The sequence below is a fragment of the Mastomys coucha genome, chromosome X, assembly GCF_008632895.1.
Source record: "Mastomys coucha isolate ucsf_1 chromosome X, UCSF_Mcou_1, whole genome shotgun sequence".
NCBI classification, from domain to species: Eukaryota; Metazoa; Chordata; class Mammalia; order Rodentia; family Muridae; genus Mastomys; species Mastomys coucha.
This window is the reverse complement of record NC_045030.1, coordinates 93981466-93995982: the sequence shown is the minus strand read 5'-3', so window position 1 is coordinate 93995982 and position 14517 is coordinate 93981466. Positions and strand designations below refer to the sequence as shown.

The following is a 14517-nucleotide window of genomic DNA, read 5'->3' as shown; positions in this document are numbered from 1 at the left end:
CTTCCTATTCTGTAAGACACCTCTAAGGATACTGTAATCTTTCTCAACATACTTTACAACTGAAAACTAGTTTTGTTTGAGAATGGCATGTCACTAATGGGGTCTGTAGGGAAGTAGGGCAGAGTAGGACATCAGGTTTTTTTTTTTTTCTTTGAAAGCACTTGAGTCCAGTTGGAAGAAAAGAACATCAAACTTTTCTCCCTGTATGTAAAAGGAAATTAGTAATAAGCCTGTCTCAAGTTCTTTAAAATTACTAATGTATGGTCTACTTCACCCCAAGAAGTAATTCATCTGAGTAAGATTTTTTTACATTAATAAGAGTCATATTATATTATTACAGTAAAATTTTTAGGTAAACCTTAAAATTCATTACTATACAATTGACCTTTGCTAAAACACAACCAGTATGCTTTAAAGCATAAGGTTTCATGACAATCAGAAGCTAGTGTGTTAATGTAATATCTGCCACATACTGTAGATGATGTACATAACAATGATAAGTACATGGACAGGAATCAGCACTTGACTCTATCTCCCTCCTAGGGTTACCCTTGATTAAGAACCGTTAGAGAAAGCCAGTTCCTGCAGGAAAATATTTCCATAAATGTCTGGCTTGCTCAGATCCTTAATGTGCTTTGCATATTGCTTCTGACAAGTCTCATCTCAAAAAAACAATTTTCAAATTATGCAAATAAAGATTTTGGTAAATAGGCTAGTTTTTTTTCACTTATGTCTTCACATACATTGAAAAGCTCTTAGATTATTAATGACAAGAACAGATGGTAGCTTATAAGTTTGAAAAATAATACAGGTTCAGTAAAATAGCATCTAATGATGAAATTAAGAAGGTTAAATCCTTTGTTTAAAACTGGAATGTAGGTATTTGGTAATAAGTAAAATAGTATGATAGATGTATTTAAAAGTCAAACTTATATTCCTTAATGTCAAAATATTTGCTCTTATTCTTGTTTTGATTAAAATATAAGTCTTTAAAATGCTGATGCTAATGCAGTACAATAAGCCCTATTTGTTGACACTTTAGCATCTTTCCACCCACTTAATACTGGTCTTTTTAAAGTACAGTTTGTATTTGTTTTTGTTTTTTATTTTTAAAGATTTATTTATGTGTATGAGTACACTGTAGCTATACAGACGGCCATGAGCCGTCATGTGGCTGCTGGGAACTGAACTCCCTTGCTCACTCGGGCCCTGCTTGCTCCTGCCCTGCTTGCTCCATGTAATACAGTGTAGCTGTCTTTAGACACACCAGAAGAGGGTGTCAGATCTCATCACGGATGGTTGTGAGCCACCATGTGGTTGCTGGGATTTGAGCAGTCAGTACTCTTACCCACTGAGCCATCTCGCCAGCCCCCATATTTGTTTTTATTATCTTATTTTTCTTTAGCACATTCTAAGAAATGGCAAAGGATTTTAATTTGCTATTGTTCTCCTCAGTGGGACAATCTTCCTTCAATCACGTTTGCTAGCCAAAGCTTCCTGTCTCCTTTTCTTTTAAGTTTCATAGCATAATATTTAGAAAAAGTTTGTGAAAATATATGGTAACAAATTTCTAAGAAGATTGTTGTGTTGCCTTGAGGTAGAGTGTCCTCTAAGAATAGCCTTTTTTTCAAATAGGTTCAGTTTTATTTAATATTTTATGTATAGAACACTGACTAGATCCTACTGGTAATTTAAATATTTGTTTTTAAAACTGTGGTGTTTTGCCCACATGTATGTGTGCACAACACATATGTGCTTAATGTCTCTGGACCCAGAAGAGGGCATCAGATGCCTTGGAACCATAGTTTCAGACTGTTTGTGAGCTGCTATGTAGATGCTGGGAACTAAATCCCAGTCCTCTGCAAGAGCAGCAAGTGCTCCTAACTCTTGAGCCATCTTATCAGCCTTTGTCTCCTAATTTTAAACTTGCATTTAGTTTTCATAAGTCATAATTTTTGTAAGGTATAACTTTGACATAATTGCTTTTAGATTTTTTTCCATTAGTTTTCCATTAACAATAGCTCGTGTAGAGTATGTAAATTATCCCTAAAATTCATGAATGGATACATGGATCCCTCAAGAAAGACCAACTTTGCTTCCGTATCCGTTCTTAAAAGGTATATGTCACATGTCCATGTATGCCACAAGCTATTGATGTCTTGTTCAGTTTAGGGACTAAATCTTTCAGTAATATATCTTAGGTGAGACCCTAAATGGTTTTCCAGCACACATTATAACATCTGTTAGATAATCAGTTAGGAAATTTACTGTATTTGAGCTACATTTTAAGGATACAGTAGGGAATATATTGTACTCACTCTTAGCTATAAGTTATTTAGAGGTAGAATGCTTTAAGTAGAAGGAATGCTCAGAAATTTGCATCTGCTCTTTAAAAATACAAATACTCCTTTATGAAATCTTCTAGTGATGTATATTTGAAAGGAAGTCAAAGCACTTGGTTGTTTTTTTGCAGTTCTTGGCATAGAACTTAGGACCGTGTGCATGCTACACAAGTATTTTACCTTCCTTCCAGTTCACCAGTGCCTTCAGTTTTTCACTTATATAAAATTGATTTAAATTCCTTATTAAAAAGTAATTGAGTTTCCTCAGTGTAGTGGTGTAAACCTAGCTCCTGGAAGGTAGAGAGAGGAAGATCAGTAGTACAAGGTCATCCTCTGATGCAGCACTGAGCTAGAAGTCAGCCTAGGACAGTATAAGATCAGTCTCAACAGCAACAAAACATAAGGAATGAAAAGTTTAAATTCAAAAAAAGCCTAATTCTATAGGGTGAGCAGATTTCTGGTACTAAATAGCAGTCTGAGTATAGCACATATGAAGACATAGCCTGATGATTGTTTCAAACGCCCAGGTATCAGCTCTTAACTCATTTTCACCTTACAATTCAGTTTGCTTAAAGGATATGATTAAGCCCCTTTCATTCTCATTAATTTTTTTATTGAGTTGTGAAATATGGACAAACAAATCTTAACCCAAGGGTAGTTTTCTTTCTAGAAAATTTATTATTCTTTAGACCAGGTAACACCTAATTGAAAGAAAAATTCTGCTTCTCTCAGGAATAGAAGCTGAGAGAGTAGGCCCTGCCTTGTGTCTCTGGTAAAGACCATGATGTGGAAGGTTGCCTATGTTTTGAGCTGAATGCTGAGCTGAGAAGAGACTGATTGTGGCAGGAGTGAAAGAATAGGATTCACATTATAATCAGTTCTGCAGAGCAGCTGAGCACTGTGAATAGTTATAATTTACTAGTCTGAATATTAAATTCTGTTGTTTCAGTCAAGAGGAAGAGTGGAGTGAATCATTGGATGTTGGTCCAGTAGAATGATGACTTTTTGATTCACAGATGTCAGCGACATCACTACAGAGCTGTATGTGAGCTAATTACATAGAATCTCACAAGTTTAATTTTATAGTACAAAAGAAATAGCCCCTGAAAAGAGTATCTAGCCCACCTTCATTTGCTTGAGGAGAGATCAGCTGAATAATAGCCCTTCCACTGGTCAGGTATTTGACTTTTGAGTGCTGCTGCTTTGTAGGTAGATTAGTTACTTTTCTTGTCACTGTGATAAAATACCCCAAAGAAACAAAGGACAAAGGGTTTATTTTGGCACACAGTTGGAAAGGATACATGCTTCTATAGCTGGAATTGTGGCTGGAAGTAATTGCATTAACAATAAAAGGAGTGTTATTTATTCTCTTACTGTCATGGCTTTAAAAGCCATTCTCAGTAGACTAATAATCACAGTCTTTTCATTTTTTTTTCATTTTTTCTTATGATATGGCAGGCACAATAATAATCTAGCTAACGTCATCTTACTGGTTTCCTATCTTGACAAAAAAGAGCACAATACACTGGATTTACATTCTCAAGCTTGAGACCAAAATGTTTCTTGGTCTCATGTGATACCTGTGAGATTTTTACGTATAAGATTTTTAACAGGGCAAGACTTCTTGGTGTTTGGAAATAAGGACATAAAATTTAAACGTTTGTCCATCTATTTGATTAAGCAAATGTACATGTGATTGAGTTGCTTACAACTTTACCTATACTGTGTCTTCTTTTAGGATGGGTCAAACCTCACTGCAACTCAGAGGGCCTATGCACCTGAGCAATTGCAGAAACTTGACAATTTAGCCATTGACACCCAATACTATTTGGCCCAGCAGATCCACCCTGTTGTGGCTCGGATTTGTGAGCCAATAGATGGAATTGATGCTGTACTCATTGCATTATGGCTAGGTAAGTGTCCCAAACTGATGAAAAGCTTCATAAAGTAGTGGTGATATGCGTATTACTCCTGTGTTTGTTAGTATCCCTGCTTGCAGAAACAAGAGTTTGTCTGTTCCTTTTTTGTTTACTGCTCTTTGTAGTTGCTTGGCTCATTTATCCCACCACAATGTGAGCTCCACATGCTTGCTATCTTTCTAAGTCTGTGCCTACAGGTGATGCTCACTGAATGCTGAGGAAAGAAAGGATTTTATGTACTAATATGGTCGCAGTGCTTCCAGTTTTAAAGGTCTAATTAGTCACCTTCCATTAATAAGGAGGTTAATGATTTTTTTGCGTTTTTTTATTCATCTTGTCTAAAGGTATTTTGTTATAAAGTGAGAAAACGCAACTTTAACTTTTAGCTTTTACTTTAAATTTTCTAAAATTAGACTCACTGTTATTATCTAGAAATTAGATGGTTCTTAATTTATCATCATCTCCAGAGGTGGCAGCTAACCTCAAGGCACCAATGTCTCTTTGATTTTTTTTTTCTTACAGTTTTATCCCTATGCTATGTCATTACTGCCATCTTTGCTTTAAAATGTATTTCTTAAACATTGCTCATTTCAATTCTAAGTGACCAGAACATAGTTATGTTGCTTTTAAGGTCCCTACTCTATTCTATAATAAGCAAAGCTGAATGTTTTTAAAGTACTGCTTAATAAAGTCCTTAGATGGTACCCCATTCTCCACAAATCAAGTGTAGTAATGCTGCTGACATCTTTAGCTTTAGCTCTGACAATTTCAGACTAGTTTCTAACTTCAACCTTTATTAACTTTGTTCCTACTCTGTGCATTCCATGTTCACTAAATCATGTGGTGTTCATTTTCTCTCTGTACGTTGGAAAAAATCTTCTCATTTTAAACAAAATGTTGAGCTGGAATGTCACAGGACATTGGCATGTCTAGGACCTGGTTTAGATATTTACCATCCTCTGAAACTTGGTTGTACATTGATTTTTGTGTGTGTGTGTGTGATAGAATATAATTGCTCTGACAGAGATAAGATATATCTGTGATGCTCAGCACAGGACTTGGAGCAGAGGGCATGCTCAGCACATGATGGTAAATCTACCTGCCATGCTACTTTCAGGATCCAGCGTAAATATGTCCATCTTCTTTCAGTCCACAGGATTTATGGATAGGTAGTATTCAGTATGTCTTTGGAATGTCATTGGATTTTCCAAAGCTCATTATCAAATCATATATATTCCATCCTGCCCGTGTTGAATGTGTTTCCGAGATCAGCCCCACCACCCCCATCCCTACTATCCCATCAGTGTCTGATCTGGAAGTGGAAACTCATTTTTGACATTTGCCTAAGCAAAACATAATTAGGAAGATAAAATTCTGCTACCAAAATAATCATATAATGTATTCTCCAAGTTGAGTTGTATTTGATGATGTTTATAAATCCTCAGCTGGGAGGAGGAGACTATAAATGCATGATTTTTTAGCGTCATTTTTTTTTCTGTTATATATTGAGTGCTTACTCTGTTTGCTGTGATAAGTACTTTCCATATCTTATTCAGTCATCGTGACAGCCTCCTTTAGGCATATTGGAAGAGGAGGAGGAAGCTTATGAAAAGTAGCTAAGATAGTTTATCATATAGCTAGTAAGTCTGGGGCTGTACTTAGATTTTTACTAAGCTCTATGTGACTCTAAAGGTTTTGCTCCTGACCACTGTGCTAAACTTGCTTCTTAGCAGTAAATAGCATAGCTCTAAGAAACGGAAAGATGTTCTTTACCAGGAGTGAGGTGGTGTAGATATGCTAGCAAAAGGAGCTTTTCTCTTGTGCCCTCTTAGCAAAACCTAGTTCTTTGTTAGCTCTCCCAATTTTCCTTTTGTTATATAATAAGTAAACTGATCCAAAAGCAAACTGTCCTGTCTTTCTTTGGTTTTGACACCCCCAGTGGCCAGGAATTTATAGGGAAGGCACATGGTAAACCCCTCTTGTTGATTGAAGTCAGTGGAAGGCCTCTATCTTGAGCCATGAACAAACTGCTGCTATTCTCTAATTCCAAGCTACGTTTCCTCTATTGGCCTCTTGATAATGGATTTTATTTATTTATTTATTTTTGATGCAAAACAAGAGGTTTATTTTCCTGCTCGTAGAGTTCAACCTTCAATCAGTCTCAATGCGAGTGATGAGAAGGCAAATCTAAATAGATAATGGATTTTATAATGTCAGTGTGTGAAGTTGTTGCCAGTTGTGTAGCTACCCTCCTCTCCTGTGTCTCCTCTTCTCCTGTCCTCTTTATTACTAGCCCTACCAGTAACACATCTTTGAGCTTTTTATTGTCCCCTCTTTCTTCATGTGAAGTTCTGCATTAACATGTACCAGCAGGAAAGTGTGCACTAGGCAGCAAAGTAGGCATTTGCTTCTGTTCTCTTAAAGAACTGCTTTTATTGGTACCCTTTTTTCTCCATTCCACATGAAAAATTAAGGTGGCTGTTCACTTGGGGCTTTGAGCCCACCATTACCGGTTCTCTTGGAGTTTGTGGTTTTAGAGAGGGATAGGGAGGAGATGTGGAAGTAGTGGCACAGTAAGGTGGGTGTGAGGGGTTATAGGGTTTCTAAGAGGTGCGAGCTATAGGCATAAAATTACTGTAATTTATTTTCAAAATTCTAAATCTGTTTTCTTTATGTAAAAAAAACTGCAGTTAGTGAACCAACACTGTTAAATCAGTTGAAGTGTACAAATGTATACATAAAATACAAGCCCTCCAACTGCCTAATCACAGACATAAAATAATTCTCTTGCTTTTAATGTAGTTTTTATCTTTGATTAATGAAATGTATAACAGTGTTGAAACTTTAGTGAAGTTTGATACTTTGTCCTTTTAGTTAATACAAAGGAACCAGGAATAATGGTATAATTTCATTTAGGAAAATTAAGTTCTTGATTTTTTTTAAGTCTTTTTTGTTGAAAGCAAGTATATTTTTCAACTACCCTTTTCTTTTTCTAATGCCTTTAAGCTACTTTCCTTGGAATGAAAGGCAAGCATCAAGTATTGGTTTTATTCTGTGGCTTCACTTTGGAAATTCCCTATTTCTTTCCCATCAAGATGCCTCCTGAAGTCTGTCTGATGGCATGGTGCATGGCCAGATGTTCTATATGGGAAGACCATTTTAGTGAAAAAGGAGAAAAAGGATAGTCTGTTAATTGAGTGGATAAGTCTGTTGAAGTGAAAGAGAATAATTTGTTGTAATACCTAATGGTTTTCATTATCCCACTGTAAAATATATCATTTTTCTTAAACGTATGCAAGATTATTGCTATTGGATTTAAATAAAGTAAAATTTTACTCTTTTTTCCATCTGTGAATAGGAAAAAATATAGTATTACTCTTCTAATACAATATCCCTATGGGAAACATGGTCACTAAGACTTGGAACTCTTAGCTTTTGTTATCTAGACTATAGGTTTTTCCCTCTAGTTCTAATGAAAGCTCTTTTTAGTCTGTGGATGAAATACTCAAAGTGTGTTCAAACATCCAGATAAGTCTTCAGTTCCTCAATGGCCAGACTAGTGGTAAGGGTAATCTAAAATACATTCTAGAATTTCATCTTTCATTAAATTATTATTTCATTAATATTGTACTTAGAATTAATCTTTTCCTTCAATGAGCAATGAGTTTTATAACATCTATAGAGTTCGTTGCTTTATAGTAAATGCTAGAATTTAAGGATTGTTTACCTGGGTAGTTTTCTTATTGGTCCTGTGAAATTACTGATATGTGTAGAATTGAGAATTTCATGTCTGAAAATATTGCTTAATATAAGTTAGAATGCAGTTAATTTCTTGTTCCTGAATGAAAATTGAAATCAAAAGTTCTCCTTTGTAAAATGTTACTAGCTGGTCATGCTGGTCATAGTGGTGTATACCTGTAAATCTTAGCACTGTTAAGGCAGAAGCAGAAAGATTGATGGTTATTTTGGGCCAACCCAGGTTCCATAGCAAGACCTCGTCTCAATAAGTAAAATAAAATAAAATAAAGTAAAATAGTGCATGCCACTCATGTTATAAAATATAGATTTTGTAAATTGGCAAGGCCCAGTACTTGTCTAAAAATAAACACAGTAATGGGTAAGCAATGTTTGGGAATGGTTTGGGCACTGTTGAGGAAGTATATGTACAAAAATCTGATGGAAGGGATATAATGAAATAATGTGCTACAGTAAAACAATGATGCCACTAGCAGGTGCCTCAAGTATTAGTTTGTCTTGTATGTCACTTTCATTTTCAAGTTTCACATCTTGAAAGCTGGTGAGAACCTCTTCTTACATTTTGGGATTCTGTCCCTAGACCATTATTCAGTAACTCCTGTTCCTGGTCTAATTTATTTTTGTATTCATTGAACAACTTAATGTCAGGCCTGTTGTGCCCAGCATCATGATAGACTTTGAAGGATACAGAAGTGAGATGGGTTCATTTAGTTGATTTTTATGGGTTGATTTTAGTTGATTTCAGGCCAGATGATTATTAGTTGATATAAGGATGTCTAGTAAACATCACAGCCTGTTTCTGAAAGATGTAAAATAAAAGGTTATCAAAATGATGGAAAGCAGATTATTTAGATTAAGTCTTCCCCAAATGACAATGAAAATTATGTTGCTTGTACTAGGTGTGGTAGTATACCTCTGTAATCCTACCACTCTGGGTTGTACATAATGAGACCCTGTCTTAGTTACTTTTCTATTGCTCTGATAAAACACCATGACCAAGTCAACTTAATAAAGACTTTAAATGGGCTTGGAGTTTGAAAGGACTAGAGTCTATGATGGCAGAACAAAGGCTTGGTGCTAGGCAGCTGGAGTAACAGCTGAGAGCTCACATCTTGATCCACAAGAGTGGGCAGAGAACATACTGAGAATGGTGTGAATCTTTTGAAGACTCAAAGCCATACTTCCTAATCCCTCCCAAATAGTTTCAACAACTTGGGATCAAGTATTCAAATATAAGAGTCATTCTTAAACAGTAGACCATAAACAGAAAGTGAAAAATAGGGTTGTGGGTATAGCTCTCTGGTAGAACACTTGCCTATCATGTGAGAGGTCATAGATTTGCTTTCATCACTATAAAAATTTGCTAATAGAAAAATGGGTAGAACATAGTAAGTGAGAAAACTAAATGTTTCATACTAAGGTCCCTAAATGTATTAAATATATATGTATAAATAAAACAGGAAGGGTTAAAGGGGTAAGTTGTTGGTTCCTCTTTGCTGTCAAATGTCAAAACTTACTTTATTGCTTAAAAACATAATTTGGACAAAATCAGAAAGAGGAAGCAGTTCAAAATTACTAACTTATTAAAAGTCTAAGTTACTAGAATAGGAGCCTAAACCCTCCTTGGATCCCTTTACCCCATCTATTAGTATATTTGGAAGAGCAGAGGGGTTTTTGTAAACTAGGTAAATCATTGGTCTGTTATTTATTTTCCAAATTTTATTTAATATAAGGTATTCTATCAGTTCTCAGGTGTAAATGAAGGGACAAAGGTACTTCCAAAGGTTCTTCCGGGCTGCTATATAGATTGAGCATCCTTAATCCGAAATGCTTCACAATCAAAAGCTTTTTGGCACTAAATGGCACGATACTTAAGCTCCCTACTTTGAATGATTTTATAGTCCCCCCACCTAAATCCCCTGATTTATATGGTGGAAAATTTTACAACTGCTCACATGATAGTTCATATTCAAAATGCAAGCACATTGAAGGCATTGCATAAAATTATGTACAGGCTATGCATACAAGTATTATATGGAAAGTAAAAGAATTTTGTGTTGAGACTATCCACAGAGAATCTTGTTATATGTGTACAAATATGTTAAAATTTTAAAATTTTAGATCTGTACTCTGAACCAAGTCCGGTCCCAAGTGTTTCAGATAAGGCATACTCAACCTGTACACATCTCATTAATTTAAAGTTCATACTCGGGTGTAGCATTAAAACATTTTGACTTGATATTATGAATGTTGCCCATTAGGAATTTGTTGCTGTTGAGATTTTGGAGAGCCATCTCTTCCAAAACAGTATAAATATTGGGTTAGAAATACAGACTCTGAACATCTCCTAGTCCACATGTTTTTATTATAATAAATAGGAGTTACATATTTCTACCAGGAATGGCTATATAAAGTCTTAAGATTGCTCTACAATCAGGTTTTAGAACATTTCTATCACTTCTGACTACTCCATTCTCTCTACCTTTCCCAGTCAACACTCCTACAACAGCAACACTGATTTGATTTTGTCACCATAGATGAGTTTTTCCTAGTCTATAATTGTATGTAAATGTTTTTCTATAGTATGTACTTGTTATGTTCAATTTCTTTGGCTTCATGTAATATTTTTGATCAATCATGTTTCTTGTATTGGTATCCATTTTTTCCATTTCTGAGTAGTATTGCTGATAGATCATTAATGCTGTTAATATCCTTCAACTCAATTTTCACTTGGGACTATTAGAATAAAACTGGGCATTTTGTATATGCAGCTGTTTATGGAGATAGCATTGGCTCTTTAAATTTTCACAATATTTTCTTAAATTCTAAATTTGCATTTCATATATTGTTTTTTAGTAAGGCCAGATACTTATAGGCCTAAATTCATGCAAAAGAAAATGTTTACTTCTTCAGATGGTTTTTTTTTATTTAAGAATAACAATAGCAAGTCTATTAATTGGCTTCCCTAGGATCCTTACTGACTCTTGCTGACTGGTGATATTAAGTAAAAACCGTATTGCTATTCTCCCCACCCAGTGCCTGTAATGCTTCTTTCTATAAATATGCCTTTGAAACTGAGAGCTTTGATCCTGTTGCCAAAATAATGTAAGATCCTAGAAATTTTCCAATTATAAATGACAGTATTTTAATTTCACTCTACTACCTCTCTGTCCTTCCCATCTCAGCACAAGTGACTTGATCACTACAAGTTGCAGGATTGAATTAAAGCATACATCATCTCTAGTTATTGTAGAGAAACGACAGCTGTTCATCTCCTAGACAATTGTTTCCCAAAGCCCATTCAAGTTACCCCCTTCCGTATTCTCTGCCTGACCAAGTGATTCAAGTCACTTATTTAAAGGCAGTCTAGTAGAAGTAGAAGTTTCCTTTCTCAAACAGGACTTAAAGTTTGTTTCTTTAAACCAATTGTTCAGAGAAAGCTGTCAGCAGAAGAGGTAAGGAATTTGGAATTCAGTTTTACATCTCTTGCTGAGCTTTCATAGGGTTACACACTGTGAGCAGTTTAATATTAATTACAGAACGTATATGCAGGCAGGGCAAGTGTGATGGTAAAGATTGCGCTTTAAAGGCATTTTTGACAGCTTTTAATTTTGGGTTGTCACACAAAGGGAGTTTTATGCTGCTGGTCTAGTTTGCATTCTTAAAATTCAAAATGTCTACCTCTAGGTGGCAGCACCAGATACTTTTTGCCTGTTTGAGGCCAGCTTTAATAAGTTCCAGTATAAGTAGTGAAACTTTCAAGTTTACTAAAACTTTGAAATATTCTATGAGTCTTTGGTTAAATTACTTCATGTGCTGAGTAAGTTTGGGACTTGCTGTAGTCTGGGTTTTCAAGTTTTCTAAAAGGATTTGTGACTCCTCCCCACACCCCTTTTTTGAAACATGGCATAGTAGGTTAGCTTTACACAAGTAAGCCTTTTTCTGTTTTCCTGTTACATGTATAATTTTCTTTCCAAGAAAACCACTTGTTTAATGATGTTTTTATGTTAAAGTAGCATGTACAAAAAATGTTGCATGCTTGATATTTTAAAGTTAATTGCAGTTGATTTTGCTTTTGTTATTAAACATTATAAAAATTATCAAGCACCGTAGCTAAGCAAATACAAGATTGAAGCTTCTTTCCTTGAAACAATTCAGCCTGAGAATAAGTCTGAAGTAATTAACTAACTAGCCCAAAGTAATTAACTAGTCCAGATGGCCTAGTTACTGCCGTGGGAACATAATGGTCATTTCTGGAAGTCAACATTTAAAGTAGATACTGCATAAGGCTTGATATTTTTTTCCTCACAGTCAGACCTTTGTTGGGTGTTCCTTTGTAAGTAGCAAATAGGCCATGCTCTTTTCTGGTTAAGTCATCAGGCAGGCAGGCTACCAGTGTGCTCTTCCATGTATTCAGGTGTGCCAGGTGAACCAAGGCTGGTAGAGAAGGACTAGGGAATAGCCTCTGGTCAGTTGTGTACCTGTACAACCCAGCAAGATTTTGTTCCTTTTGTTTTTAACTATGTAATCTTACCTTTTAGTAAACTTGTATCCCAGGCAGTGGTGGCGCACTCCTTTAATCCTAGCACTTGGGAGGCAGAGGCAGGTGGATTTCTGAGTTCGAGGCCAGCCTGGTCTACAGAGTGAGATCCAGGATAGCCAGGGCTATACAGAGAAACCCTGTCTCAAAAAAGAAAAGAAAAGAAAACTCCTACCCCTTCCCCTTTAAATTTAAAATTAGCATTGGAAATCAATAATTATCAGTCAGAATAGTTATAGCTGCTTACTCCTAACTTCAGATTAATCAACATACTCTGTGAATATCCTCTTGTATTCACAATTAGAGATTAATAAATTAGGAGCATTTATCTGTTACTGTAGAGAACAGCCTCACTTATTAATGTGGTTTTTCAATAAGTTTCTCTGTCCTCTTGAGCTTTAAATATGAGGGTATGTATTGTATTCCCCATAGGTTGCTTATTTGTTTTTTTCTAGGAGGCAGATAACTTGTAAACTAAAAGTGATGGCCTTGGCATTGGCCAATTGCCATATATCACAGTAACTTATATCACTTATCTAGATTATTCTGAAAAAATATTTAAATTTTTTCTTACATGCTGCCATATTAAGTAATACTTTAATTTCTATGAAGCATAGTAACTAACTTCATTGTATCAGTTTACTACTTTGTGTTGTAGTCAAGTATGATTTTATTAAGTGTGTACTATTCATTAAGCACCACTGGACTAGGCTTATCCTTTTATTATCTCATTTGAAGTTCAAAACTATGGCTGGTGACACTTCCATTTTGCTGGTGAGAAAACTGAGGCTCCACATCAAGTCATTTATTCTTTGTTTGCCACCTTGCTATGCTATAATTGATAGCCTCCTCAAGAAGTTTATAATTAATATGTGTCATTTGACCTGACCAAAGAGAATATAGGAGTTTGATGAATCCAAGAAGTGAAATTTGACAGACTTCCAACAGGGGAAAATTAAATTGATAAGAACATTTAATTTCTTAAAATAGTTGGTGGAAACAAGATAGTATATACTAGACTTAGATTTATTCATTGTGTTATCTCACATGAAATGTAGAAATGGCATTTGGCTTCAAGATTGTTGAGTGTATGTGGACCTATGAAGTATGTAGATCCATCATTTTGTACATGTTTTAAATATGAATTTCAGCCACACGGAGTACATGATGTTGTACTTTGTCTCAGATGCTGCTACTGAATTATAACCACTGAATTAGATTGCAACATACATGCTGTTAACTATTGAGTCAAGATGAAATCGACCGCCGCATTGAAATCAAGGTTTGCAGTTGTGTCTGCATTTGAAGGAGTCGGAATGGCAGCGAACCTATTTTCTTTAATGGGATTTTTGTTCTGTTTTCAGATGTGATGGTTGCACTTTATTTTAAGAGTATATATTAGTAACAGGATATAATTATTTCAGTTTTTTGTGTGACTGGAGAAAAATCCTATGGAATGCTTTGGAACCAGTAAGTGACATGTTTCTACACTGTGTTGTTAGAGTTACTTGTTTGATTCATACTCTTATAAACAGAGAAGTAATTTGTCCACGTGATCTTGAGTTCTAGTGGTTCTTACCTGTGTATATACAAACTTGGAAAACATTCTTTTGAAGAATTTATTTTGGGGATATTTTGTTTTGGATGAATACTCTTTAAAAATTTTTTTTTTTTTTTTTTTTTTGCTTGATTAGGACTTGACTCCACTCAATTTAGAGTTCATCAATATCACAAAGATGAAGAGAATGATGCTCTCCTTGGTGGTCCGGCACAGCTAACTGATGAAGAGAAATATAAGGATTGTGAAAAATTCAAATGCCTTTGTCCTTCATGTGGAACTGAAAATATTTATGATAATGTCTTTGAAGGCTCGGTTAGTTATCCTGTTTTGTTTCTGTCTTTCATTTTGTTTGGAAACCAGTACAGAGTGCCCTTCCCTACACTTTGGAGAATGAACACA

General features: G+C 35.3%; 1 protein-coding gene across 1 annotated transcript in view; it reads left to right on the top strand.

Annotated features, from left to right (window-relative positions):
• The window catches only part of Pola1 (DNA polymerase alpha 1, catalytic subunit), a 312053-nt gene that overhangs the window by 140532 nt on the left and 157004 nt on the right, over positions 1–14517 (top strand). Inside the window, exons 32-33 of the mRNA XM_031364848.1 lie at positions 4081–4255; positions 14252–14430. Of these exons, the coding sequence (XP_031220708.1) occupies positions 4081–4255; positions 14252–14430 (354 nt within the window). The remainder of the gene's footprint in view (positions 1–4080; positions 4256–14251; positions 14431–14517) is intronic.